We start from the raw sequence: 25,842 nt of genomic DNA, 5'->3' as shown, positions 1-25,842 counted from the left end.
GGGCGCGGTGGCTCACGCCTGTAATCCCAGCACTTTGGGAGGCCGAGGCAGGCGGAGCACGAGGTCAGGAGATCGAGACCATCCTGGCGTGGTGGCGGGCGCCTGTAGTCCCAGCTACTCAGGAGGCTGAGGCAGGAGAATGGCGGGAACCTGGGAGGCGGAGCTTGCAGTGAGCCGAGATCAAGCCACTGCACTCTAGCCTGGGCCACAGAGCGAGGCTCTGTCTCAAGAAACAAACAAACAAACAAACAAACAAAACCCACAATTAAATCTTTCTAACTTTTCTTTTTACCAACTTAGTGGATTATAGTAAAAACGAAAACAAACAAACAAAGAAACCACTTTGCTTATTAAATGACTGAGCTGCTTCCATATCTTCTCTTAGGAGCTTTCAGAGATCCCACAGATTAAGCCACCAAGATTCTCAACTAGATAAAACCTTAGAACTTTCTACTTTAAGGTTTACTTTAGCCTCCTAACGTAGAGATGAGAAAACCGAGATCCAAGAAAAGTTAAGCGACTGGCCATGGTCCTGAGAAATTATATTTCGAAGCAGGGGTGTAGGGATATATGAGATGGTCTGTTCTACTACACTCGGTTTTCTCATTGCAAATTTTAGATAAAAAGTCTGATGTTCCCAGAGACAAAACCTGACGCTGCGGGATGGAGCGGCGAGTACCGCCCCGCGTGCCTCAAGCCCCACCCCCAGGGCTGTCCGCGGCAATGCCTGAGTGGCGACCAGCGCCGGGGACCTCGAGGGGTCCTTCGCGTGGGCTCCCGAAGCACTGCCTGAGCGGGTGCGCGGGCGGCTTCCGGTGTGGGTGACTAGTGGTGGCCGAAGCGGGGGTACAGCAAGGGACGCTCAGGCGGGGACCATGGCGGACGGCGGCTCGGAGCGGGCTGACGGGCGCATCGTCAAGATGGAGGTGGACTACAGCGCCACGGTGGATCAGCGCCTACCCGAGTGTGCGAAGCTAGCCAAGGTGAGGAGAGGCCGGCTGGCTGTTGGCGGGCGCCAAGGGCTGAGTCACGGCGCGGAGCCTGCTTAGGCCTCAGGGGGCCTACGGGCTGAAGCGTGCATCCCCCCATTGCCTGCCCAGCCCTGGTTGGGCCTGCACGAGTGGGAGACCCCAGGTCGGCCCGGCCAGGGCTGCGGAGTACGCCAGTGCCTATAGCTTCCCAGACCCTCCCCAAAACAGATGATCACTTCCTTCCGTGGGACTTAGGGCTCCGTTTTACTTTTTGCCCTTTCTTGGATGCTGCTTAAGTAACGTTTATCTTAGTGGTTTCCCAGGGGGTGAGGCTGCTTCAGTATTCAGGCTGGATCAGAGAGTTTCGTTCTGTTGCTGTTGCCCAATCCATTTATGTCGTTAAATCGTTTATGGATCATGGGCTTATGTGCCTGGTCTTTGGCCAGGAGAAGGGGTAGGAAAGTGATAGTACACAGATGACTAACAGTACCCTGTTCTTTAGGAGTTGATGTACGTAATGAATTAGTCAAGTCATGCATGGTGGTGAGGGCCATACAAGGGGAGAGTGTTACTGGAACACCGAGAAGGAAGCTATGCATTCTTAATGGTGCCATAAGGGAAGGTTTTACAGGAAGGCTGACGTTTGTATTGGGTCTTGAAGAATTAGTAAGATTGGGTGGAGTGGAGTCATTACTGGAGACGGAACTACAAAAGTAAAGACGAGTAGGTACTATAAGAGTTCAACGGGCTTTCCAAAAAACAAGGATGGAGAAAGGTGATAAAGTTGGTACGTATGTATATCTTAGGTTCAGTATGCTTGCTGAGGGGGAGCCATAAATTCATTAAGAGCTTTCTAGCAGCTAGCATCAACAAACATCAGTTACATAAGGGTGGGAAACTCAGCCGCCTCCAATGTCACACAGATAACAATAGCTGATATTTGTTGTGTAGTTTCTGCAGTGTCAGGCTCCGTGCTTACATACACTAAGCCATTTGATCCTCACCTCAGCCCTATGCAATGGCTATTGCTATAATCCTTATTTTACAGGTAAGAAAACTTGGGTTAGAAAAAGTTGAATCACAGGCGCCAAGATCATACGGCTAGTAAAGTGGTGAAGCCAAGAAGCAAACCCAGGCAGACCGATTCTAGGTTCGGAGCTGGTGCCGTCACACACCATGCTGCCCTGCCTAGAAGCCTATTGTAATGAAAACCTGAACTTTTTTTCTTTTTTTTTTTTTTTTTTTTGAGACGGAGTTTCACTCTTGTCACCCAGGCTGGAGTGCAGCGGCGCGATCTCGGCTGACTGCAACCCCCGCCTCCCGGGTTCGAGCGATTCTCCTGCCTCAGCCTCCCGAGTAGCTGGGACTACAAGTGCCACCACGCCCGGCTAATTTTTGTATTTTTAGTAGACACGGGGTTTCACTATGTTGACCAGGCTGGTCGCGAACTCCTGACCTAAAGTGATCCACCCACCTCGGCCTCCCAAAGTGCTGGGATTACACGTGTGAGCTACTGCGGCTGGCCAAAAACCTGAACTTCCGAGCACCTGCCCAGGAAAAGGAGGCAGCAGATCTTCACCTTCAGATAATATTTGCCAACTGGGGATGAAGGCCGAGCCTTGTCGATGCTGCTAATTTGAGGGAGAAACCAGGAAGATGGATTTCTCTGTGAAATACCTTAATATTTAGAAATTGGATAATAATCTGTCATCTTAAAATACTGTTTGAGCCAATACAATGTAACTAGAACAAAATATGCAGGCCAAAGTCAGCCTCTGAACCTCCACTTTGGAATTAATAGAATGATAGTGTCCATAAAGAAGAAACAAGTCATTTGCTTTAGAAAAGCACAACCAGATCTTTTATGAATTTCTGTTAATACCAGTCTACTGTGTGCAAGACCTAGTCAATGTTAGATACTATGAGAAGTACAGAGATTATCAGACAAGGCTCTTGCCCTCAAATAGCTTAGAGATCAGTAAGAAAAAAGGCTTCACTGCTACAATTGTTCTGGTGATCTTATGTAGCATTTATTCCTAAATAATTGTTGTCATGTTCCAGACTGTTGAAAAACTTGCAAACTCCAATACCAGATGCTTTTTTAGGTGTCCAGTGGGTAACAGAAGTGTTTTAAAAAAAGAATGTTGGGACCTGTTAAGATAGGTACATTTGAATTTTGATTTTTTTTTTTAAGCCAATGTGCCAGCTGAATAAAACAAGGTATATGTTGTGGGAGGGTATATTTTTTTTGTTTTGTTTTTTGATACCGAGCCAGTTTCAACTTTAAATTAGATGGTTACCCTACACTCCTGGTTAATTTTTTTAAACGTATTTTTCCGTTTCGCTTTTTTTTTTAATTTTTATTTTTTTTGGTTTTGAGACAGAGTTTCACTCTTGTTGCCCAGGCTGGAGTGCAGTGGCACGATCCTGGCTCACTGCAACCTCCACCTCCCGGTTTCAATTGATTCTTGTGCTTCAGCTTCCCGAGTATCTGGGATTACCGGCATGTGCCACCACATCCAGCTTATTTTGTGTTTTTAGTAGAGGCGGGGTTTCACCATGTTGGTCAGGATGGTCTCAAACTCCTGGCCTCAAGTAATCCACCCGCCTCTGCCTCCCAAAGTGCTGGGATTACAGGCGTGAGCCACCGTGCCCAGTTGCTTTTTATTTTCCATTTCATATTATTTTCTGACCATTCTGCCAAACATTAAAAAAAATAATAACAACATTGTATTTCTACATTGGAATGTATGGAACAGTTAGTATACATTCTTTTGATTTTATTTTGAGTCCATCAATAAAACTATGAAGAACTTCTTGTTATTTTCACTTGTGAGAAAATTTAAGCTTCAGGCAGCTTAAGTGGTTTATTCGAGGCAGATCAAACTCACATCTCTTGGTTAAAAAAAATGGTGTTCTTTTTGCTATTGCCTCTTTAAGAGATTATCAATTCTGTCCTTAATTTCCTTAAGACATTTTTTATTTTAAATGTGAAAAACATTTGGAGATAAAAACTGTGTATATAGCACTTTGAGAGGCCAAGGTGGAAAGATCACTTGAGGCCAGCAGTTTGAGGCCAGCCTAACAAGACGCTGTCTCCACAAAAATTGAAAAATTAGCCAGATGTGGTGGTACGCACCTGTTGTCCCAGCTACTCTGGAGGCTGAAGCAGGAGGATCGCTTGAGCCCAGTAGTTCAAGGTTGCTGTGAGCTGTGATCACATCACTGCACGGAACCCTGGGCAACAGAGTGAGACCTTATCTCTTAAAAAAAAAAAAAAAAAGTTGTGTATACAGACTTAATAATGTATTAGTTGGGAAACCATATATAGCAGAAGCCTTAGAAAGGCAGACAAATTCTAGAGTTGGGTTGTAAAATTGCCAAACGTAGATCATTTAAATCTCTTGTAGTTGTAACCTAGTTCTATGTCTATCCTAACACCCATGTTGCAAATGATAACTAATAACTAATATTTATTGCTGTATACACTTTATTAAGATGTCAGCTGCTATGATTATGGTGTGTACATACTATGTTCCAGGCGTACCTTCATAGGTATTGACTTAATTCTTACACCAACCCTGTGGATTGCTACAAGTATTGTGTCCACTTCACTGAAGAGAAAATTGAGTCAGAGAGCTTGTGTTTTACCCAAGGCAATATGGCAGTACAGCTGGGAATTTAGACCCAAGCAGTCTGGCTGCAGAGCCCGTTTTTTTGTTTGTTTGTTTGTTTGTTTGTTTGTTTGTTTTTGAGACAGAGTCTCACTCTGTTGCCCAGCCTGGAGTACAGTGGCGCAATCTTGGCTCACTGCAGCCTTCGTCTTCTGAGTTCAAGGAATTCTCCTGCCTCAGCCTCCTGAGTAGCTGGGACTATAGGCGCGCGCTACCATGCCTGGCTAATTTTTTGTATTTTTAGCACAGACGAGGTTTCACCATACTAGCTAGGCTGGTCTCGAACTCCTGACGTTGTGATCCACCCACCTCAGCCTCCCAAAGTGCTGGGATTACAGGTGTGAGCCACCGCACCCAACCAGAGCCTGTATTTTTAACCATTCTACCGTCTCTGTGATTTGTGTGTAAGCACCCTGTGTCAGGTTGATGGGGTGTTAGTAAAAGTGATACTAGTTCTTGATGGTTATCTCTTCGCCTTGTATTCAGGAGTTAAAAATTAATCTAAAGAGGGCCTTTTCTGAGCTGTAAAGATACGGTATTTAGCAGTTCGTAATATACTGAGGGTTTCTCGTCCTTTCTTTTTGATTATGTTGTATTTGGCACATGGTTATTTGGGGACTACTTACATTCTTAAATTGAATGTATCCTTTGATTCTCCTTCCTCTTAACCCATTTATGCTGGAGGTTGCAAAATCTTTTTTGTGAAAAATCAGATCTTGGCAATGACCTTGAGCAGTAGGCTATAAATAACTCCCACAAACTTAGCGTTCCAATAATGGAACGTTAGAGATAATGTTAATGTCTTTTCCTTCCTTCCTTTTTTTTTTTTTTTTTTTTTAAGATATGGGGATCTCAAACTCTTGGGCTTAAGAGATCCTCCTGCTTCAGCTTCCTGAGTAGCTAGTATTACAGGCACACACCACTGTACCTGGCTTAATGTCTTTTCATTTCTTTTGGTCACCTGCAGTCTCTTATGTGCAACGTCAAAAATAAAGAGCAAGTGAAATGTAGAACAGTTTACATTGTTAGCAGCTTAAACAAAAGAGACGCCTTTAAGGAATGGGTCACTTTAAAAGTTAGTCTATGTAGGGGGAGTATTGGACTGGCTTTAAATTTCAACTATTTGTGGTGACTTTTTTGAGACCGAATTTCACTCTGTCACGCAGACTGGAGTGCAGTGGCATGATTTCAGCTCACTGCAACCTCCCGCTCCCGGGTTCAGGCGATTCTCATGCCTCAGCCACCCAAGTAGCTGGGATTACAGGCGCCCACCACCACGCCCGGCTAAATTTTGTATTTTTAGTAGAGATGGGGTTTCACCATGTTGACCAAGCTGGTCTCAAACTCCTGACCTCAAGTGATCCGCCCATCTCAGCATCCCAGAGTGTTGGGATTACAGGCGTGAGCCACCGCGCCTGGCTGTGGTGACTTTTTATCAGCCTTTTTCTTTCTTGTTTAGGTTGTGTAACAAATCATTAAAAGATTGGATTCATTCAGGAATTAAAGGAGGCGCAAACAGAACTTACAGATACTCAACATGTATTGATGTTGAACAAACTCATTAGTCGCTTACATCATTTACAAGGATTATTTTCATGAGAAAAATGAGTCACGGAAGTCACATGTTCTAACAGGTTGGTTTTGGATAGCCCTCTAACCATTTGTTCCTCTGAGTTGAAAGGCAGCATCAAGGAGTTGGAATTTCAGGACTTGAGTGAATAGACAGGAAAAGGAGGAGGATGTTTAGCAATAGGGTAGAACGTGGAAGATTGGGAGAAAAAACGGGGATGATTTGAAAATTGGAAATTGTATTAAATGAAATGATGGTAGTGTCCTTCAAATAGCACTAAATTGTCAACCATATAGTTTGTCACATCCTGCTTATTGTGACAGTAAGAATCAGGAACTGTAAGCCATTAGGATCAACTGAATACAGATCAGGTGAGTGCCAGTCCATTCAACACATATTATGTGGAGGTTGGTGCAAAGAGAAGTGACAAGTAAACAAGCATCCATCCCTAAAGGAACTTGTAGACCACTTAGGAGGTAAGTTACGTGCATCAGTAACTGATACAAGGATGGAAGGATGGACCATAGTATCTGCAGAAGCACTGGCATGTGCTTGGTGTGATGCAGCTCACCGAACTGCAGTGATGAACAGTGTAGACATGGCCCCTGCTCTTACAGAGGTCGCATTCTACTGAGATTGGAAAGACAGTAAACACCAAAATAGAATATAGTTTGGGGTAATTGCAGAGTGGAGACAGTATGGTTGAGTATGAAAGGAAAAGGTGCTGAGTGACTACTGATTTTTAGAGAGTGTTATCCAAAAATGCCTTTGTGAGAAAATGACGTTTAATGTTTTGTTGATACTCCAGACTATGGCTTTAGGCCAGTGTGTAATTCTCTCACATGTATCATGCAATTCTTTAATACCCATGCTTCTGAATTAGAATACCATATATTAAACCATACTCCATTGATCACAGTCACGTGACTAATAGTAATTGCAAATGTGATGGGTGACTGTCATTAAACGGTATTTTGCGTTTTAACTATTTTTGCGCTTCTTTTTGTTGCCCGATAGTAACCATAGGGATGACTTTGATCAAAGCAAAAAGTGAGATTTAAACTAATATGGTAGGGGAAGTGCGGCACTGCGGTGGAGAGAGCTTTGGAGCTTGAGGCAGGAGCCCCGGATCTAGTTCTGCTGATACCTTTTGTGGCTAAGCAAGTCATTTTAAGCTGTTTAGTCCTCAGTCTTTTTCATCTCTAAAATGAAGCGATTGAATTAAATAATCCTTAGCAGTCTTTCTAGTTCTAAGATTCTTTCATCTTTTAGGATTTATTAGCCTTCAACTTTGGAGAATTTATAGATTTGTTCGTTTTTTTCCTCTGATGAACATTTAGCCAGTATTTATTATATACATAAATCTATAGAGCTTTCAGAGAAAGGAGAACTAGGGCTGTCCAAATGGGAAATGTTGTTAAAATGTGTTAGTAATCACATATTTCAGATTTAATTAAAATAAGTTCAGACAGGGACTATACAGTATATATGCAGTGCTGCATGGAAAATTCATGCATGTTTAAAAGTTATCTTGGAAAAATATGGCAGCAGTATTTTAAAAAGTCAAAAAATTATTTATGCCCATAATTCAGAAGCTATGTAATAAGTTTCTTTCATTAGTAGAAAAGGATAGTACTCATGTACCATCCATGAATGTCATTAAGATAAAAAGAGTTTTCATTTTTGGTTAGCAAAACAATTTTTAAATAATACTCTTCTCATTTCAATTTATTGTCAGAGGTGTTTACTTGATAGTTTTTAATATTAGTGTGTTAAATAAATGCGTTTTAAAAATTTTTTTTTAAAGACCAGGTCTCACTCTGTCACCCAGGCTGGAGTGCAGTGGCGCATTCCTAGCTCACTACAGCCTCAAACTCTTGTGCTCAAGTGATTCTCCTGCCTCAGCCTCCTGAGTAGCTGAGACCACAGGCACAGGCTACCGTGCCCAGCTAATTTTTAAATTTTTTGTAGAGACAGAATCTCCCCCTATTTTCCTGGCTGGTCTCGAATTCCTGGGCTCAAGTGTCCTCCCACCTCAGCCTCCCAAAGTGCTGAGGTTACAGGGCGTGAGGCACCATGCCTGGCCAATGGGTGCAGTTTTTGTGCTGTATGTTGGTTTTGGTTTTATCAAAATGTGTGGTTCCTAATAGGATAACTTGCTTTAGTCCTGGTGTATTGTCATTTATGTTTTTATTTTTTGAGTTTTATTGTTCCAATCTCTAAATATGTATGCCAGGGAGAACGTTTTATTTTTACATCTGAGATAGAGGTGTGGAGAGGTTAGTTAGTGTAAGTTGTCAGAAACTGTATTTCAGTTGGACCAGTATCTGCTCAAGAGCATGACTTTAAGGATAGCATGTGTGGGTGTTCTCAGATGCTTTCATTTCCTTTAAGCATGATTACTAATTTATTTTTAAAGTCACTGAAAAATTAAACCAGAGTTTCCTGTCTTTTAGCACCAAGCACTCTCTTTATTTCTTCTTGGAATTCCGTATTTTAAAATATCTGTTAGGGTGACAGTGACTTCATAAAGGAATCCTTTTTTCCTACTTTTTCGACAGGTTCTCACTCTGTCGCCCATGCTAGAGTGCAGTGGTGCGATCTTGGCTTACTGCAACCTTTGCCTCCCCAGCTCAAGCCAGCCTCCTACTCCAGCCTCCAGAGTAGCTGGGACTACAGGTGTGCACCACAATGCCCAGCTAATTTTTGTATTTTTTTGTAGAGACAGGTTTTGCCATGTTGCCCAACCTGGTCTCAAACTCCTGAGTTCAAGATATCTGCCCCCTTCAGCCTCCTAAAATGCTGGCATTACAGGCATGAGCCACTGCATCTGGCCTCTGTTTTTATTCTTTAAAGACACGTGACTACCACTTAGAGTCTCTGATCAGAACAGGATCCACCAGATGCAGTGGCTCAGGCCTGTAATCCCAGAACTTTGGGAGGCCGAGGTGGGATGATCACTTGAAGTTAGGAGTTCAAGACCAGCCTGGCCAACATGGTGAAACCCCGTCTCTACAGAAAATACAAAAATTATCCAGGTGTGGTGGCGCACTCCTGTAGTCCCACCTGCTGTGGAGGCTGAGGCATGAGAATCGCTGGAACCCGGGAGGTGGAGGTTGTAGTGAGCCGAGATGGTGCCACTGCATTCCAGCCTGGGTGAAAGAGTGAGACTCTGTCTTAAAAAAAGAACAAGATAAACAGGTGTTACCACACTGAGTTGATAAATTAGAATCCAGAACAAAGACTTGGTGTTCTCTCAGATGTTACATGATTGTTATATGTTCACTTTCTCTTAGGCATTTAAAAATATTAAAAATAGCTTGTGGGCTTCAAGTAGGGGACCACTGCCTGCCATCACCCACTAGAGAAGAAAGCACTATCATGAAAAGGAGAGAAGCAAAAGTAGTTATGGGGTGATCATTTTCCTCTAGAAGAGGCCGTTGATTTTTCGTTTTCTGTGTCAAAACCATTTCATTTTAGACTAGTTATTTGGATTTTTTGTGTTTTTTTATTGTTCATTTTCATCTTTTGTTTTAGGAAGGAAGACTTCAAGAAGTCATTGAAACCCTTCTCTCTCTGGAAAAGCAGACTCGTACTGTGAGTAGTTTACAGGGAAAAGCTCAGTTACCATTAATTGCATTGAACATTGTTCCATTAACTTTCAATGTATTTTTACCCTTACAGGCTTCCGATATGGTATCTACATCCCGTATCTTAGTTGCAGTAGTGAAGATGTGCTATGAGGCTAAAGAATGGGATTTACTTAATGAAAATATTATGCTTTTGTCCAAAAGGCGGAGTCAGTTAAAACAGGTGAGTTCATGATCACGTCTGCCCGAAACACAAAAGCATTTGTATTTCAGACCTTTTCACAAACTCTTCTATAAGTCTGTTTAAAATGTGTTAAGTCAACATTGTAACATCCTAGAGGGTGTTTTAAAATTCGGTCCACATTCTCATAATGATATAACTGTTTTCTGTTTGTTCTTCTAGTCTTTATATGTTTGCATATTTTTTAAAAATTGTGTTAGAGTGTTCATACATCTTTGTTCTATTTTGGTGTTGCTACTTTTATTTTTTTTTTTTTTCCTTATGTATTTACTTATTTTGAGACAGGGTCTCACTCTGTCATCCAGGCTGGAGTGCAGTGGTGTGATTACAGCTGACTGCAGCCTCAACCTCCTGGACTCAAGCAGTCTTCCCACCTCAACCCCCAAGCGGATGGGACTATAAGTGCATGCCACCACACCTGGCCAATTTTTTTATTTTTTGTAGACCTTGCTATATTACCCCGGCTGGTCTCAAACTCCTGGGCTCAAGTGATCCCTCTGTCTTCGCCTCTCAAAGTGCTGGAATTACAGACATGAGCCACTGTGCCTGGCCCCACTTTTATTATTCTTTTTTTTTTTTTTTTTTTTTTTTTTTTTTTTGAGACGGAGTCTTGCTCTGTAGCCCGGGCTGGAGTGCAGTGGCCGGATCTCAGCTCACTGCAAGCTCCGCCTCCCGGGTTTGCGCCATTCTCCTGCCTCAGCCTCCGGAGTAGCTGGGACTACAGGCGCCCGCCACCTCGCCCGGCTAGTTTTTTTGTATTTTTAGTAGAGACGGGGTTTCACCGTGTTAGCCAGGATGGTCTCGATCTCCTGACCTCGTGATCCGCCCGTCTCGGCCTCCCAAAGTGCTGGGATTACAGGCTTGAGCCACCGCGCCCGGCCCTCACTTTTATTATTCTAAATGGTTGTATTATAATTTATTAAGTTGATATTCTGATTTATTTAGTCATATCTCTTTTATTAAACACATCTTTTTATGCTGTTTTAAAATGTTTAGTAGTAACTAAATATTTCATTTTCTTATATTATCCCAATATATGATTTTTTGCAAAACAGCTTTTTGAGGTATTACTGACATTCAAAAACTATGCATACTGACAAATAGTTCTCTCCTTGACTAAACTCTCTGAGCCCTCTTCTTGACAAGGCCTTAACCTTGTCCTGTGTAGACTTAAACAAATACTAAGATTGTTTCTAATAATTCAAGGCTGCATTTCCAGGATGACCCAACCCCAGCTTAGAGTGCTTGCCTGAGAAAACTGAAGTCTGCCAAAAGAATGTACTGTTAAATATTTAATCGTGTGTGTGTGTGTGTGTGTGTGTGTGTGTGTAGAAATGGGGACTTGGATCTCGCCACGTTGCCCAGGCTAGTCTTGAACTCTTGGGCCTAAGTGATCCTCCCACATCGGCCTCCCAAAGTGCTGGGATTACAGGCAGGAGCCACTGCACCCAGCCCTCCAACTTATTTTTGAGGCCAATTTTAGAGAGACTGTTTTGCTCATTTTGTTTAGAGATTATGTAAGTTCTCTTTTAGTGTTTTGGTGAAGTTGGATTTTCTTTACTGTTTCCTTATTCTTCTTGAGATATATTTAAATGTTCCCCTGTACAAGTAGATCTCATTTTTTACATTTTTATCTCAACTTTTAAATACTGTTTCCTTAGTAGTTTCTGGGTTTTAATTTCTTGCTTTAAATAATAAAGACAATGACATTATAAAAGAGGATGTAATGGAACCAAAAATAAATATGTAGTGTTATTGTCCAAATTCCTTATTTTGTTAATTAGACTGCTTCTAGGGTAAGGATAGTGTTAAAGCGGGTTAAATTTTTTTTTTGCAAAAGTCAGAATTACTATAATTGGTTTTGGTTTATTTTTCTTTAGGTAAGTTTACATGCATATAAAAGAGAGTGTTGGCTCAGTGCGGTGGATCACACCTGTAATACCAGCACTTTGGGAGGCCAAGGTGGGCAGATTGCTCGAGCCCAGGAGTTCAAGACCAGTCTGGGCAATACTGTGAAATCCTGTCTTTACAAAAATTAGCTGGATGTGGTGGCAGGCGCCTGCAATCCCAGCTACTTGGGAGGCTGTGGCAGGAGACTTGCTTGACCCGGGAGGCAGAGGTTGCAGTGAGCCGAGATTACACCATTGCATTGCAGCCTGGGCAAAAGAACAAGACTCTTGTCTCAAAAAAAAAAAACACACCGAAAATATATAAGCCGGTGTTAAGAATTAGCATAGACTTAATTGAGGCAACCTAAAATATGTGAATGTGACATTTATTTATGTATTTATTTATTTATTTGAGACAGAGTCTTGCTCTGTCGCCCAGGCTGGAGTGCAATGGCACGATCTTGGCCTGCTGCAACCTCTGTCCCCTGAGTTTCTGCACTTCTTCTGCCTGGCCAAAAAAAATGTTTTAATAAAAAAAAAAGGCCGGGCGCGGTGGCTCAAGCCTGTAATCCCAGCACTTTGGGAGGCCGAGACGGGTGGATCACGAGGTCAGGAGATCGAGACCATCCTGGCTAACATGGTGAAACCCCGTCTCTACTAAAAAAAAAAAATACAAAAAAACTAGCCGGGCGATGTGGCGGACGCCTGTAGTCCCAGCTACTCGGGAGGCTGAGGCAGGAGAATGGCGTGAACCCGGGAGGCGAAGCTTGCAGTGAGCTGAGATCCGGCCACTGCACTCCAGCCTGGGCGACAGAGTGAGACTCCGTCTCAAAAAAAAAAAAAAAAAAGATGGAGCCGGGCGTGGTGGGCTCATGCCTGTAATCCCAGCACTTTGGGAGGCCGAGGTGGGCGGATCACCTGAGGTCAGGAGTTTGAGACCAACCTGACCCACATGGAGAAACCCCATCTCTACTAAAAACACAAAATTAGCCGGGTGTGGTGGCGCATACCTGTGATCCCAGCTACTTGGGAAGACTGAGGCAGGAGAATCTCTTGAACCTGGGAGGTGGAGGTTGCGGTGAGCTGAGATCACGCCATTGCACTCCAGCCTGAGCAACAAGAGCAAAACTCTGTCTCAAAGAAAAAAAAAAAGGCGGAAATAACAGACGCTGAGGACTCCAAAAGCATGGAGGATGAAAGGAGTTGAGGGTTACCTGTTGTATCCAAAATTACCTATTGGGTGCAGTGTTCACTGTTGGGGTGATAGGTTCACTAGAGGCCCATACCTCACCACTGTACAATATATTCATGAAACAAACCTCCACATGTACCCCCGAACCTAAAAGAAAATAAAATCACCTCCACAACGAAAATATTTAGCCTGAACTGCTTAAACATTAAATGTTTTTCGTGGAAATCTTTCTAAGATATTCTATTCACTTTGCTGCTGCCTTAACCAAAATATACTTAATGTAATTTAACATTCTCTTGATGACTCATGCTCATTATTATTATTATTACTGTTTTTTGTTTTTTTGTTGTTGTTTGTTTGTTTGTTTGAGATGGAGCCTTGCTTTGTTGCCCAGGCTGTAGTGCAGTGGCGCGATCTGGGCTCCACTGCAAGCTCTGCCTTCCGGGTTCATGCCATTCTCCTGCCTCAGCCTCCCGAATAGCTGGGACTACAGGTGCCCACCACCATGCCCAGCTAGTTTTTGTGTGTGTGTGTTTTTTAGTAGAGATGGGGTTTCACCGTGTTAGCCAGGGTGGTCTTGATCTCTTGATCTCGTGATCTGCCTGCCTCGGCCTCCCTGAGTGCTGGGATTACAGGCGTGAGCCACCACGCCCGGCCCAGGGTCTTAATTATTAATGATTATGATATATTGCTTAAAATCTAGAGATCAGGCATTGGCAAATGATGGGACAGAAACCAAATCCCACCCACCTCCTATTTCTATAAATAAAGTCATTGGAACACAGCCATACCCATTTGTTTTTAAGGAGGCAGAGTTGAATAGTTGCCACAGAGACTGTGTGGCCCGCAAAGTCCACAATAATTACTTTATGAACATTTGCAAAAGTTTACAGAAAATGTTTGCTGATTTGTGACTTAGATCATAGAATTGTTAGTGTTGAAAGGAATGTATTCCAGCCCCTTGATAATAACCTATGAGGAAACTGAAGGCGAGAGGGTCTCTGGCTCACAGTGTCATGAGGTAAATTTGGGTGACTGTGGCTCTTCCTCCCACCCAGGTGGTAGAACTGTTTCACCTTTTGCCTCTGCCACTGCCTTTTTCCTCCTCAGTCACAGTATCTGCAGGTCATGGCTTCAAGCTGCCATGGACCTCTGCTTTCTCTTCCCTTCGTGAGATGCCGTTTCTTCCATGCTTTCCTGCTTGCCTGCATCTCTGCATCTGAGGTTTTCCTGACCTTTACTGACTTGTTACGGAGTAGTTGGTACTTTTTAGGTATCAGTGAGTTTTGATGTGATGTTCTGTATGACGTTTCCTTGTCTAGAGTTGCTTGGGAAGACCAAGTTCGATCGTTGCTCTTCTGTCAATAAAATACATTTTTTTTCCTCTGTGAGGAATGTATTTTACTTATGAATGGTTTTTAATATTTTAGGCTGTTGCCAAAATGGTTCAACAGTGCTGTACGTATGTTGAGGAAATCACAGACCTTCCTATCAAACTTCGATTAATTGATACTCTACGAATGGTTACTGAAGGCAAGGTAAATTTTCTGTTGACATAACTCACAATGATATGTACTGTTTTTTCTGTATTCAGAGATATTTAATATATGTAGATATTTTGTATAAGTATTTATTTGTGTTTATTTTTTAAAGAAATACACAAAATGTCATCACTGTAATTCAACCAGTAATGTCTTTGTACATCCCTTTCTGCAAATGAATCTATTTAAATAGTGACAGCCATGGTATATCTAGATTTTTCTGGGAATTGGGTATCTTATCATAGATACATATGTAACTTTAAAAAAAAAAAGAATAAAAATTCTACAGGGTCAGGGTGTGGGAGAAGAGCATTTTAGACATAGAGGAAATAATATTCAGAGATACCAAAGTAAGAAATGTATGATAGATGTAGGAAGCTGTAATTAGTTTGCTATTATTGGAAATACGGTAAGCAAGCCTAAGCATGAAAATTCATTCCCTAGGTGCTTTAGTTTATACTGTAGTCATATTTTTAGTGTTTAATTTGTTGGAAATTATAAATCTACTAACATTACTTATAGCTACAAAAATGTTAACAACTTTAATACCTAGCAAAATTAGGTATTTTTAAATAAGATAGTCTTGTATTTAAACATAAATCAGAATTAGGGTATTAATTGTAGATATTGGACTACATATAACACACTTTTCAAATAATCACAAGGCTTTTGCATCTTCTGTGCTATTTATGTAGCTTGTGGTCCTATTATTTGTTAAACATAGTAATTTCATATTTAGGTTCTGAAAGCAGAGTTGCAAAATATGGATAAAGTTTTATTTTCTTAAGAATTACAGATATATTTGTGAAATATAAAATGTTCCACAACTGTGTTTGTACATGGTAGATAAAGTGCACAATAGCTGTAAAATAAATATAGTTGGGTTAAAGAATAATTCAGTTCTGGCCAGGCACGGTGGCTCATGCCTGTAATCCCAGCACTTTGGGAGGCCTAGGTGGGTGGATCACCTGAGGTCGGGAGTTCGAGACCAGCCTTACCAACATGGAGAAACCCCGTCTCTACTAAAAATACAAAATTAGCTGAGCGTGGTGGCGCATGCCTGTAATCCCAGCTACTGGGGAGGCTGAGGCAGGAGAATTGCTTGAACCCAGGAGGTAGAGGTTGTGGTGAGCCGAGATCATGCCACTGCACTGTGGCCTGGGCAACAAGAGTGAAACTCCATCTCAAAAAAAAAAAAAAAAAGTTCAGTTCTACCTTTTATTTTATTTTTTTGAGACAGTGTCTCACTCTGTTGCTGAGGCTAGAGTGCAGTGGCCTGATCATGGCCCACTGCAGCCTTGAGCTCCAGGGCTCAAGTGATCCTCCTGTGTCACCCTCCCAAGTAGCTGGGACTAAAGGTGCATGCCACCACACTCAGCTAATGTTTTGATTTTTTGTAGAGACAGGCTCAACATGTTTCCCAGGCTGGTCTCAGACTCCTGGCCTCAAGTGATCCTCTTGCTTCAGCCTTCCAAAATGTTGGGATTGCAGGTGTGAACCACCGTACCCAGCCTACTTTTTCAATTTTAACACGTTTCCACGGAATTTTGATTGTGTAAATTTCTCATTTGTAGATTTATGTTGAAATTGAGCGTGCTCGACTGACTAAAACATTAGCAACTATAAAAGAACAAAATGGTGATGTGAAAGAGGCAGCCTCCATTCTACAGGAGTTACAGGTAAGGTACTGCATTTTAGAGTTGGTAAAACTTTGTTTAGTCAGCAGTATTTTCTAATGGAAATATAGGTTGAATATCCCTTATCCAAAATGTTTGGGACCAATAATTGTTTTGAATTTTGATGGAAAGCCTGTGAATGGCATCTTTTTTCATGTTTAAAATTGTCGTTTCCTCATTAGCCATTAAGAAAACCACAATGAGGTACCACTACATACCTATTAAAATGCCTACAATTTAAACAATAAAATCCTCAGTGCTAGTGGGGGTGCAAAGCAGCTGGAGCTCCTTACCTTACTGGTGAGAATGCAAGGTGGTGCAGCCACTCTGGAAAACAGGTTGGCAGTTTCTTATAAAGTTACACATATGCTTACCATATGACCCAGCAATCCCACTCTTGAGTATTTACCCATGGGATATGAAAACTTATGTTTACATAAAACCAGTCCACACAACCTGTTCAGAATAGCTTTATTTGTGATAATAAAAAGATAAAATCAGCCCAGATATACTTCAACAGGTGAATAAATAAACTGTGGTATGTCCATACAATGGAATACTACTAAGCAATGAAAAGAAATGAACTATTGATGTATAACTTGAATGAATCTTACAATTTAGGCCATTATACAGAGTGAATAAAGACAGCCTCAAAGCATTACATACTATATTTGACATTCTTGAAAAGACAGATTTGTAGTGATGAAGTACAGATCATTGGATGTCTTGGGAGGGCTTATGAGTGGGGGAAGTGTGTGATTATAAAGGGGCAATATGAGGAAGATTTTTTGAGTTCTGTATCTTCATTGTGATGGTGGTTGCACAAATCACTACATGTGTTAAAATTCATAGAATTTTATACCAGAAGGGGGAAAGTCCATTATAAATTATAATTTTCTAGAGTTAAATAGCTTTTAATATAATTGTCAACACTCTGCCTATATACATGAAGGTTCTTATTATTTAACAAGGATGAATATTTTAGTATCTTTAATTTTGTTGCAGTTCACAAAATTGCAAAGTGTTATAAACTTATTTCGGGAATTACTGTGCTAGGTGGAAACCTACGGGTCAATGGAAAAGAAAGAGAGAGTGGAATTTATTTTGGAGCAAATGAGGCTCTGCCTAGCTGTGAAGGATTACATTCGAACACAAATCATCAGCAAGAAAATTAACACCAAATTTTTCCAGGAAGAAAATACCGAGGTGAGCATATCTCTGACCACATGTTTAAAGGTATGAATAAAACCCATAAATCCCAATTTGTTTTGCCAACTTTTTTGCAGAAATTAAAGTTGAAGTACTATAATTTAATGATTCAGCTGGATCAACATGAGGGATCCTATTTGTCTATTTGTAAGCACTACAGAGCAATATATGATACTCCCTGTATACAGGCAGAAAGTGAAAAATGGCAGCAGGTAAGAGTTTATTTGTGTAATTGACATGGCTTATTCAGAAGAGTAATTTGCATTTTTTTATTTTCAAATCTTTTTAACTGCAATCATTACATGCAGTTGTATGGTGTTGCTTTCTATTCAGTGTTGTTCAGTATATTACTGATTCAGTCTAATTGCGGCCATAGTTTATGTCTCACTTTTGGAGAAATATGGGCTTCCTGTTTAAAATATGTACAGTGGGTCATATCCTAATAAAGGTTGCAGATAAAGACCCGACATTACTTTGGAAAATTATTTTACAAAACTATTTTAAAGGGCTTATATATATATTCCACATTTATACTGCTAACTTGTTATAAGAACTTTTTCTTTATACATTTGTCAAAAATGAATGTCAAGAAAAATGTCAGAGGCCGGGCGCGGTGGCTCAAGCCTGTAATCCCAGCACTTTGGGAGGCCGAGGCGGGCGGATCACAAGGTCAGGAGATCGAGACCACAGTAAAACCCCGTCTCTACTAAAAATACAAAAAATTAGCCAGGCGCGGTGGCGGGCGCCTGTAGTCCTAGCTACTCAGGAGGCTGAGGCAGGAGAATGGCGTGAACCCAGGAGGCGGAGCTTGCAGTGAGCCGAGATCACACCACTGCACTCCAGCCTGGGCAACAGCGTGAGACTCCGTCTCAAAAAAAAAAAAAAAAAAAAAAGAAAAATGTCAGCTGAGGTAGTAAGTCAGATTAGCAATGATTTATTATATTAGTTTGTGAAAACTAAATGCTATAGAAAGACACTATGAAAAGGCAGCCTGGAAATATTTTTCCCCTTAAGACTTTTTTTTGTTCGTTTGTCTTTTGTTTGTTTTTGAGACAGAGTCTCGCTGTTTCCCAGGCTGGAGTGCAGTGGCGCAGTCTCGGCTCACTGCAACCTCCGCCTCATGGATTCAAGTGACTCTCCTGCCTCAGTCTCCTGAGTGGCTGGGACTACAGGCACGTGCCACCACGCCCAGCTAATTTTTTTTATTTTTGTATTTTTAGTAGAGATGGGGTTTCACCGTGTTAGCCAGGATCGTCTCGATCTCCTGACCTCAGGTGATCCGCCCACCTTGGCCTCCCAAAGTGCTAGGATTACAGACGTGAGCCACTGCACCCAGCTATGACTTTAAAATTTAAAATGGATATGATTGTTCAGTTTTCGTCAAAATTTCCGTTATGTCTAGTCTTGCGTATAACTTTTGTTGTACAACTCTTTTAGGCTCTGAAGAGCGTTGTACTCTATGTTATCCTGGCTCCTTTTGACAACGAACAGTCAGATTTGGTTCACCGAATAAGTGGTGACAAGAAGTTAGAAGAAATTCCCAAATACAAGTAAGTACTTTTGAAATTATCATGATATATCTCAGTAGAAACACTATTTTGAAAAAAAAATTGCTAACCTAAGTGTATACTTCTGTGTATACTTCTTTTTCTGAGATGGAGTTTTACTCTTGTTGCCCACGCTGGAGTGTAATGGCGCAATCTCAGCTCATTGCAACTTCTGCCTCCTGGGTTCAAGCGACTCTCCTGCCTCAACCTCCCGAGTAGCTGGGATTACAGGCACCCGCTACCATGCCTAGCTAATTTTTGTATTTTTAGTAGAGACGGGATTTCACCATGTTGGCCAAGCTAGTCTCGAATTCCTGACCTCAGGTGATCCGCCCACCTCGGCCACCCAAAGTGCTGCTGGGATTACAGGCTTGAGCCACCGCGACTGGCCTAAGTGTGTACTTCTTAATTGGTTACTGATAGATTATACTAGAGAATAAAACTAGAGATGATAAAGTGGTGGAATTTTTTTTTAGCATTGCATTAACAATAAATGAGATTATAATATACTTTATTCTAAATTGCTTATCAAGTGGAAGTTTCATATCAGGTCTATACTGGCAGCTTTTGATTAATTATTTGACAGAGTTTCATCATTAGTAGTTTAGAGCTTTGTGATTTTCAGAAATGCATACTTCTGAAAATTATTATATAAAATAGACTTGCTTCATCATAAGCACAACAGATTCTTATTTCTGTTTGTTTCATGAGTACATTTACAGTTATTTCAGAAATTGACAGTGCAGAAAAGAGCAGAGTGTTAAGTGGGAGAATGCTGTATTCTGAGCTACTGTGGGAAAAATGGTAGTAAAGTTGGTAAAATACACAATAACCAAACAGTACTCATTCTACTAAATAAAATTTAACGAAAACAGTTTTTGTTGATTTTTTTGAACTTTGCTATTATATTAGTTAATACTTAATTTTTACAGATTTGGAATATTAAGATGTATACAATTTACAGGGATCTTTTAAAGCTTTTTACCACAATGGAGTTGATGCGTTGGTCCACACTTGTTGAGGACTATGGAATGGAATTAAGAAAAGGTTCCCTTGAGAGTCCTGCAACTGATGTTTTTGGTTCCACGGAGGAAGGCGAAAAAAGGTGGAAAGACTTGAAGAACAGAGTTGTTGAACATGTAAGAATCTGTCATAGAAATGACAATTTTTATTTTAACCTTTAGTGAATTTATTTTTTAGAATTAAATTTTGGCAGATTTGAGCATAAACTATTTTATTTTTCACATTTGATAATCAAATGTTCATTTAGGATGTTATGTCTTTAATTCTTCACTTAGGATTTTTTTTGTATGCCCACTGTAGTAGTGATAAAAATTTGGTGTTCAGATGTTTACTCTGCATTTCCCAAAGCATATTGGAATGTATCTCACGCATCTTGGGTTTTTTCCCTGTTTTTGGCCTTTCAGAAAAGATAGCTGTATTTTAGCTTGCTTCATTTTGAGAGAACCTCTCAGGAATCCAAAATTTATAGCATATAAACCAGACAGAATTTCCTAAGAATTGGGGCAGGAGGGTGTTTCTCTCTAATGTTCACTTACTAGTCTTGGAAGCAGGTAACATGTCTTAAACCTGAACTTTGATCTTCTTAGTATCACTGTTGTCATGTTGTATTATGTTACCATTCACTCCTTCACATAACAAACATTTATTGTGAGCCTTCTATGTGCTAGACACTGTACAAAGTACCAGGGCACACAGGAGAATAAGACATTACCCTACCTAGGCCGGGCGTGGTGGCTTATGCCTGTAATCCCAGCACTTTGGGAGGCTGAGGTGGGCGGATCACCTGAGGTCAGGTGTTCAAGACAAGCCTGGCCAACATGGGGAAACCCCATCTCTACTAAAAATACAAAAAATGGCTGGACGTGGTTGCGCACATCTGTAATCCCAGCAACTCAGGAGGCTGAGGCAGGAGAATTGCTTGAACTCAGGAGGCAGAGGTGTCGGTGAGTGGAGATCACACCGGTGCACTCCAGCCTAGGCGACAGAGCAAGACTCCATCTCAAAAAAAAAGACATTACCCTACCTTGAATAAGAGCATTAAAAATTATAGGGAAAGATGTACTTATAAATAAAAAGTATCAGATATTGTAGTACAAGTATCTAGAGAGCAGAGTGAGGCTTATGGGAAACTTTTCTACATGGAGGAATGATCAGGTTGGATGAATTGATGATTGAGGTGAGGTTTGTAAGAGGAGTGTGAGGTATCGGGCAGGCAGGAACAAGGGAGGGCAGCCTGCGCACCAGGTCCCTCTGAGAGTGAGTTTGGAGAATGCATTGGAGAGGGAGGAGACTAGAGAAGACTACTAAGGTGAGAGATATATGGACTTTAAATAAGGCAGTAGCCAAGGGATTAAAGAATGCGTGGAATATGATTGTTTTAAGGAAGGAAATCAATAGAATGCAGCCATTGATTAGATTTAAAGCATGAAGGAAAAGGTTAGATTTGAAGGATAAAAGAAAAGCGAGAAGAATGCTTCTCGTGCTTTCTGATGTGTTCGTGTTGCCATCAGCCCTGGTAGAGATAGGAGACAATGTAGCTTCTTCAAAGATTGAGTTCATTTTTCTCCCCACTGTTCCCCCACGTTTTTTTGAGTGCTATTGTTAATAATACTGCCTATAAGAACAGTAAAGGGGAGTCTCTGTGTCTTAACTGCAGCACCATCGCCAGTGAAAATTAGGAAATTTAATTTGAAGCTACTTGTAAGTCATTGGAATAAGGGTAAAGTGATGAGTATTTGAAATGATGTCCAATCTTATTTTTTTGAAAGAGGGAGAGTCAGGCCGGGCGCGGTGGCTCACGCCTGTAATCCCAACACCTTGGGAGGCCGAGGTGGGCAGATCACAAGTTCAGGAGATCAAGACCATCCTGACTAACGTGGTGAAACCCCGTCTCTACTAAAAATACAAAAAATTAGCCAGGGGTTTTGGCGAGCGCCTGTAATCCCAGCTACTCGGGAAGCTGAAGCAGGAGAATGGCATGAACCCAGGAGGTGGAGCTTGCAGTGAGCCGAGATCGCGCCACTGCACTCCAGCCTGGGTGACAGAGTGAGACTCTGTCTCCAAAAAAAAAAAAAAAGAGAGAGTCAGTCTAGCTCTGTCATCCAGACTGGAGTGCAGTGGCACAGTCATAGCTCGCTGTAACCTTGAACTCTTGTGTTCAAAGGATCCTCCCACCTCAGCTTCCTAGATGGCTAGGACTATAGGCAGGCACCACCATATTCAGCTAATTTTTAAATTTTTTGTGGGGATGGGGCCTTGCTATGTTCCCAGGCAGGTGTTGGTCTCCTGGCCTCAAGCAGTCCTCCTGCCTCAGACTCCCAAAGTGCTGGGATTACAGGTGTGAGTCCCTGCACCCGATTGATCTCCAATCATTTTTTAGATTTTAGCCTTTAAAACATTTGTGTTATAATTAGAAAGCTTAACTTTAGATTCTTGCACTCAGCAAAAATATTTCAGTACAATTATAATTTTTAACCGCTAGTTAAGACAGGCATATATTTTGACTATATATTTAAAGAGCTGTGTAGAATATTCATAGTAATTCACAAATAACTACAGGAACCAAAATAAGTATTTAGTTTTGTTACTGAAGATTAGAACTAGCTTTGCTCCAGTTATGGACTACAGAAAAATAAAAGCTCCGAGTCTAACATTTTAAGTAAACTTACCTTGGATGTGAAAATAAATGGACTTTGAGACTTGCTGACAAATGTTACGTATGCTCCCTGCTCTCTATCCTCTCCCCAGAATATTAGAATAATGGCCAAGTATTATACTCGGATAACAATGAAAAGGATGGCACAGCTTCTGGATCTGTCTGTTGATGTAAGTAGTAATCAACTTTGAGTTATTTGTAGGCATTCTTTTTGAATATTGACTTGTAAAAATTGAGTAAGAGAATCAAATTTTATGGCCGGGCATGGTGGCTCACGCCTGTAATCCCAGCACTTTGAGAGGCCAAGGCAGGCGGATCACAAGGTCAGGAGATCGAGACCATCATGGCTAACACAGTGAAACCCCGTCTCTACTAAAAATACAAAAAAATTAGCTGGGCGTGGTGGCAGGCACCTGTAGTCCCAGCTACTCAGGAGGCTGAGGCAGGAGAATGGCATGAACCTGGGAGGCAGAGCTTGCAATGAGCCGAGATTGCGCCACTGCACTCCAGCCTGGGCAACAGAGCAAGATTATGTCTCAAAAAAAAAAAAAAAACAGAATCAATTTTATGATTTAATTTTATGTTTAGGTAATAGGGTAATAGATAGTTTCCCAAGCGATCTTGAGTACCAAAAACTAACCTAAGTATCAAGTGATCCCAGGTCTTGCTGGAGCAATGTTGTCTTCAGGTCTGTGTTTCATGTTGACAAAATGCATAGCACACAAAGAGGAGTTAACCCAAGTGTGTAGTAATGGCCTGAAAAGCCATTTCTGTCACCAGAAGGAGTTGTGACAGTTTAGGTGATAAGACTCATGGAACATTAGAGTTGGAAGGTTTGCTCCTTGATCAGCTTGTCAGGGAGCTCTTGTCACTTACGAATGAGAGTACCAGAGTCCTTAGACGTCAAGTGTCTTGTCCGTGGTACGTAGTTGCCAAGTAGCAGAGCGCATATTCTAACCCAGCATTTCTGGAAATGTTCACTGTACCATACTGCCTTTGAGGCAAAACTTTGTAGAAAAGGGAGTAGACCAACTTGCTGTTGGCATGGATACCAGCAGCATTGAGCTTGCAAGGAGGCAGATTCGAACTCACCCCTGATTGAGTCTACTCAGATTCTATTCATTCCCTAGACTATCAGTAAAATAAGTACTTATTACAGGAAGTCAGCAGTTGCTAACTCTTTTTTTTTTTTTTTTTTTTCTTTTTCTTTTTTTGAGGCAGTCTCGCCTTGTCGCCCAGGCAGGAGTACATTTTTTGTGATCTCAACTCACTGCAACCTCCACCTCCAGGGTTCAGGCGGTTCTTCTGCCTCAGCCTCCGGAGTAGTTGGGACTACAGGCACATGCCACCATACCCGGCTAATTGTGGTAGTTTTAATAGAGATGGGGTTTCACCATGTTGCTCAGGCTGGTCTTGAACTCCTGACCTCAAGTGATTCACCCACCTCGGCCTCCCAAAGTGCTGGGATTACAGGTGTGAGCCACCACACCCAGCTGAACAGTTACTATTAAAAATGAATCCCCCTGCATATTCTTGGATGAAGAGTTTAGAAAATGCTTTTCTGAAGTGTTGTTTATTGTCTGTAATTTATCCTGTCTTAATCCAATTCATCTTTCTCTCTTGCAGGAGTCCGAAGCCTTTCTCTCAAATCTAGTAGTTAACAAGACCATCTTTGCTAAAGTAGACAGATTAGCAGGAATTATCAACTTCCAGAGACCTAAGGATCCAAATAATTTATTAAATGACTGGTCTCAGAAACTGAACTCATTAATGTCTCTGGTTAACAAAACTACACATCTCATAGCCAAAGAGGAGATGATACATAATCTACAATAAGGGTCTTAATGCTTTTAGAAAAAAGTTAAAATTGGAAGTCATTAAAAAAAAGAGACTGTTATAATGGTGTATATGTTGGGGTTTTTTTTCTAAGCTTCTTTGTCTTAAATTTTAAAATAGTGAATATGTTTTGAGACTCCCTTTGACCTTTCATTTCCCCAAGTTCATTGTTAACTTTGCATTTGCAGTTGGTGCAAAAATACACATTTCTGTCGTCTGAATACACAAAAAGTTGTGTCATAACTTACCCAGATATGTTTTTCTATCATTTGAAACCTTTTTAGCTACTGTTTGTTTTCATTCAACTAACAAACATATTACAATAATAAAAGCAGTATATACACATTTCCTTTCTACAGTTACCTCTGATTCTAAACATTTTGTGGGTAGTGATTTGGCAAGTGTTTTTTAAATAAAATAAATTTCATTGTAAAGCTATCAGTCATTTAGTAGAATAGAAAAGCAACAGAGCATACAGGAACATTTGGGATAGAGTTGTGATTTGTGAAGAATTTGTACTTTGATATTGTGGCAGAAAGTCTAAACTGAGTGTGTATGCAACAATCTGGTAAGCTGTAGACTTTTTTTTTGAGTCGGGCTGGTTCTAGTCACAGTAGCTTGATTGCTTTCAGCCCTCATCCTCTGACTTGATCAGTTGTTCAACAGAATCAACTGACATCATTGACACAGGTTATTGGGTGTTAAGTCCTCTCTATAGGGATAGTGACTACTTTTTTTTCTTTTTTGCTCTTCTTCTCCCCTTTCTTTATATGGGTTTAAATTTAACATAAAGTTGTTTTTATAAGGCTTATTTGTAGCTTTATACTTGTAAGTCTAATTACATCATTATTGTTCCAAATTCATTATCTCTGTAGGAACTTTTAGTTCCATTATACGAACACTGGATAACCTAATTTTTTTATGCTTTAAAAAAAATGGCAAAAAGAAAGACTTCAGGCCACCCTCATAGAGTAAGTGGTATAGTACTGAAATATTTTCACAGAATTAAAAGTAGCTTGCTGTCAAAGAAACATCTGAGATGAATTGGTGTGAACGAATTTTGCAAGTTTTAATTTGATTTATTTCAGAGAAAATAGAAAAATAAAACAATGTTAGAAGGTTATTTAAAATGATGTTTAAATGAAGAAAGTGTGAGGTCTACTTTTTAAAAAAATTCAAATGAAGAGAAAAAGAAAAACAGCATTCTAGAAATGGCATTTCTCCTAA

The 25,842-nt window shown here is 40.9% G+C and overlaps 1 protein-coding gene across 1 annotated transcript; it reads left to right on the top strand.

Annotated features, from left to right (window-relative positions):
* Positions 1-795: 795 nt before the first annotated feature.
* Positions 796-24,964, top strand: PSMD12 (proteasome 26S subunit, non-ATPase 12). The gene is given in 11 exon segments (NM_001265853.2): positions 796-983; positions 9,753-9,812; positions 9,900-10,028; positions 14,558-14,665; positions 16,243-16,347; positions 17,401-17,550; positions 17,631-17,765; positions 18,991-19,103; positions 20,065-20,239; positions 22,872-22,949; positions 24,406-24,964. Coding segments are annotated over 11 exon segments (1,371 nt in total). The 5' UTR covers positions 796-875; the 3' UTR covers positions 24,616-24,964.
* The last annotated feature ends 878 nt before the right edge of the window (positions 24,965-25,842 follow it).

Source organism: Macaca mulatta, chromosome 16, assembly GCF_049350105.2.
Source record: "Macaca mulatta isolate MMU2019108-1 chromosome 16, T2T-MMU8v2.0, whole genome shotgun sequence".
In the NCBI taxonomy this organism is placed as follows: domain Eukaryota; kingdom Metazoa; phylum Chordata; class Mammalia; order Primates; family Cercopithecidae; genus Macaca; species Macaca mulatta.
This window is presented reverse-complemented; position numbering and strand designations above follow the sequence as displayed.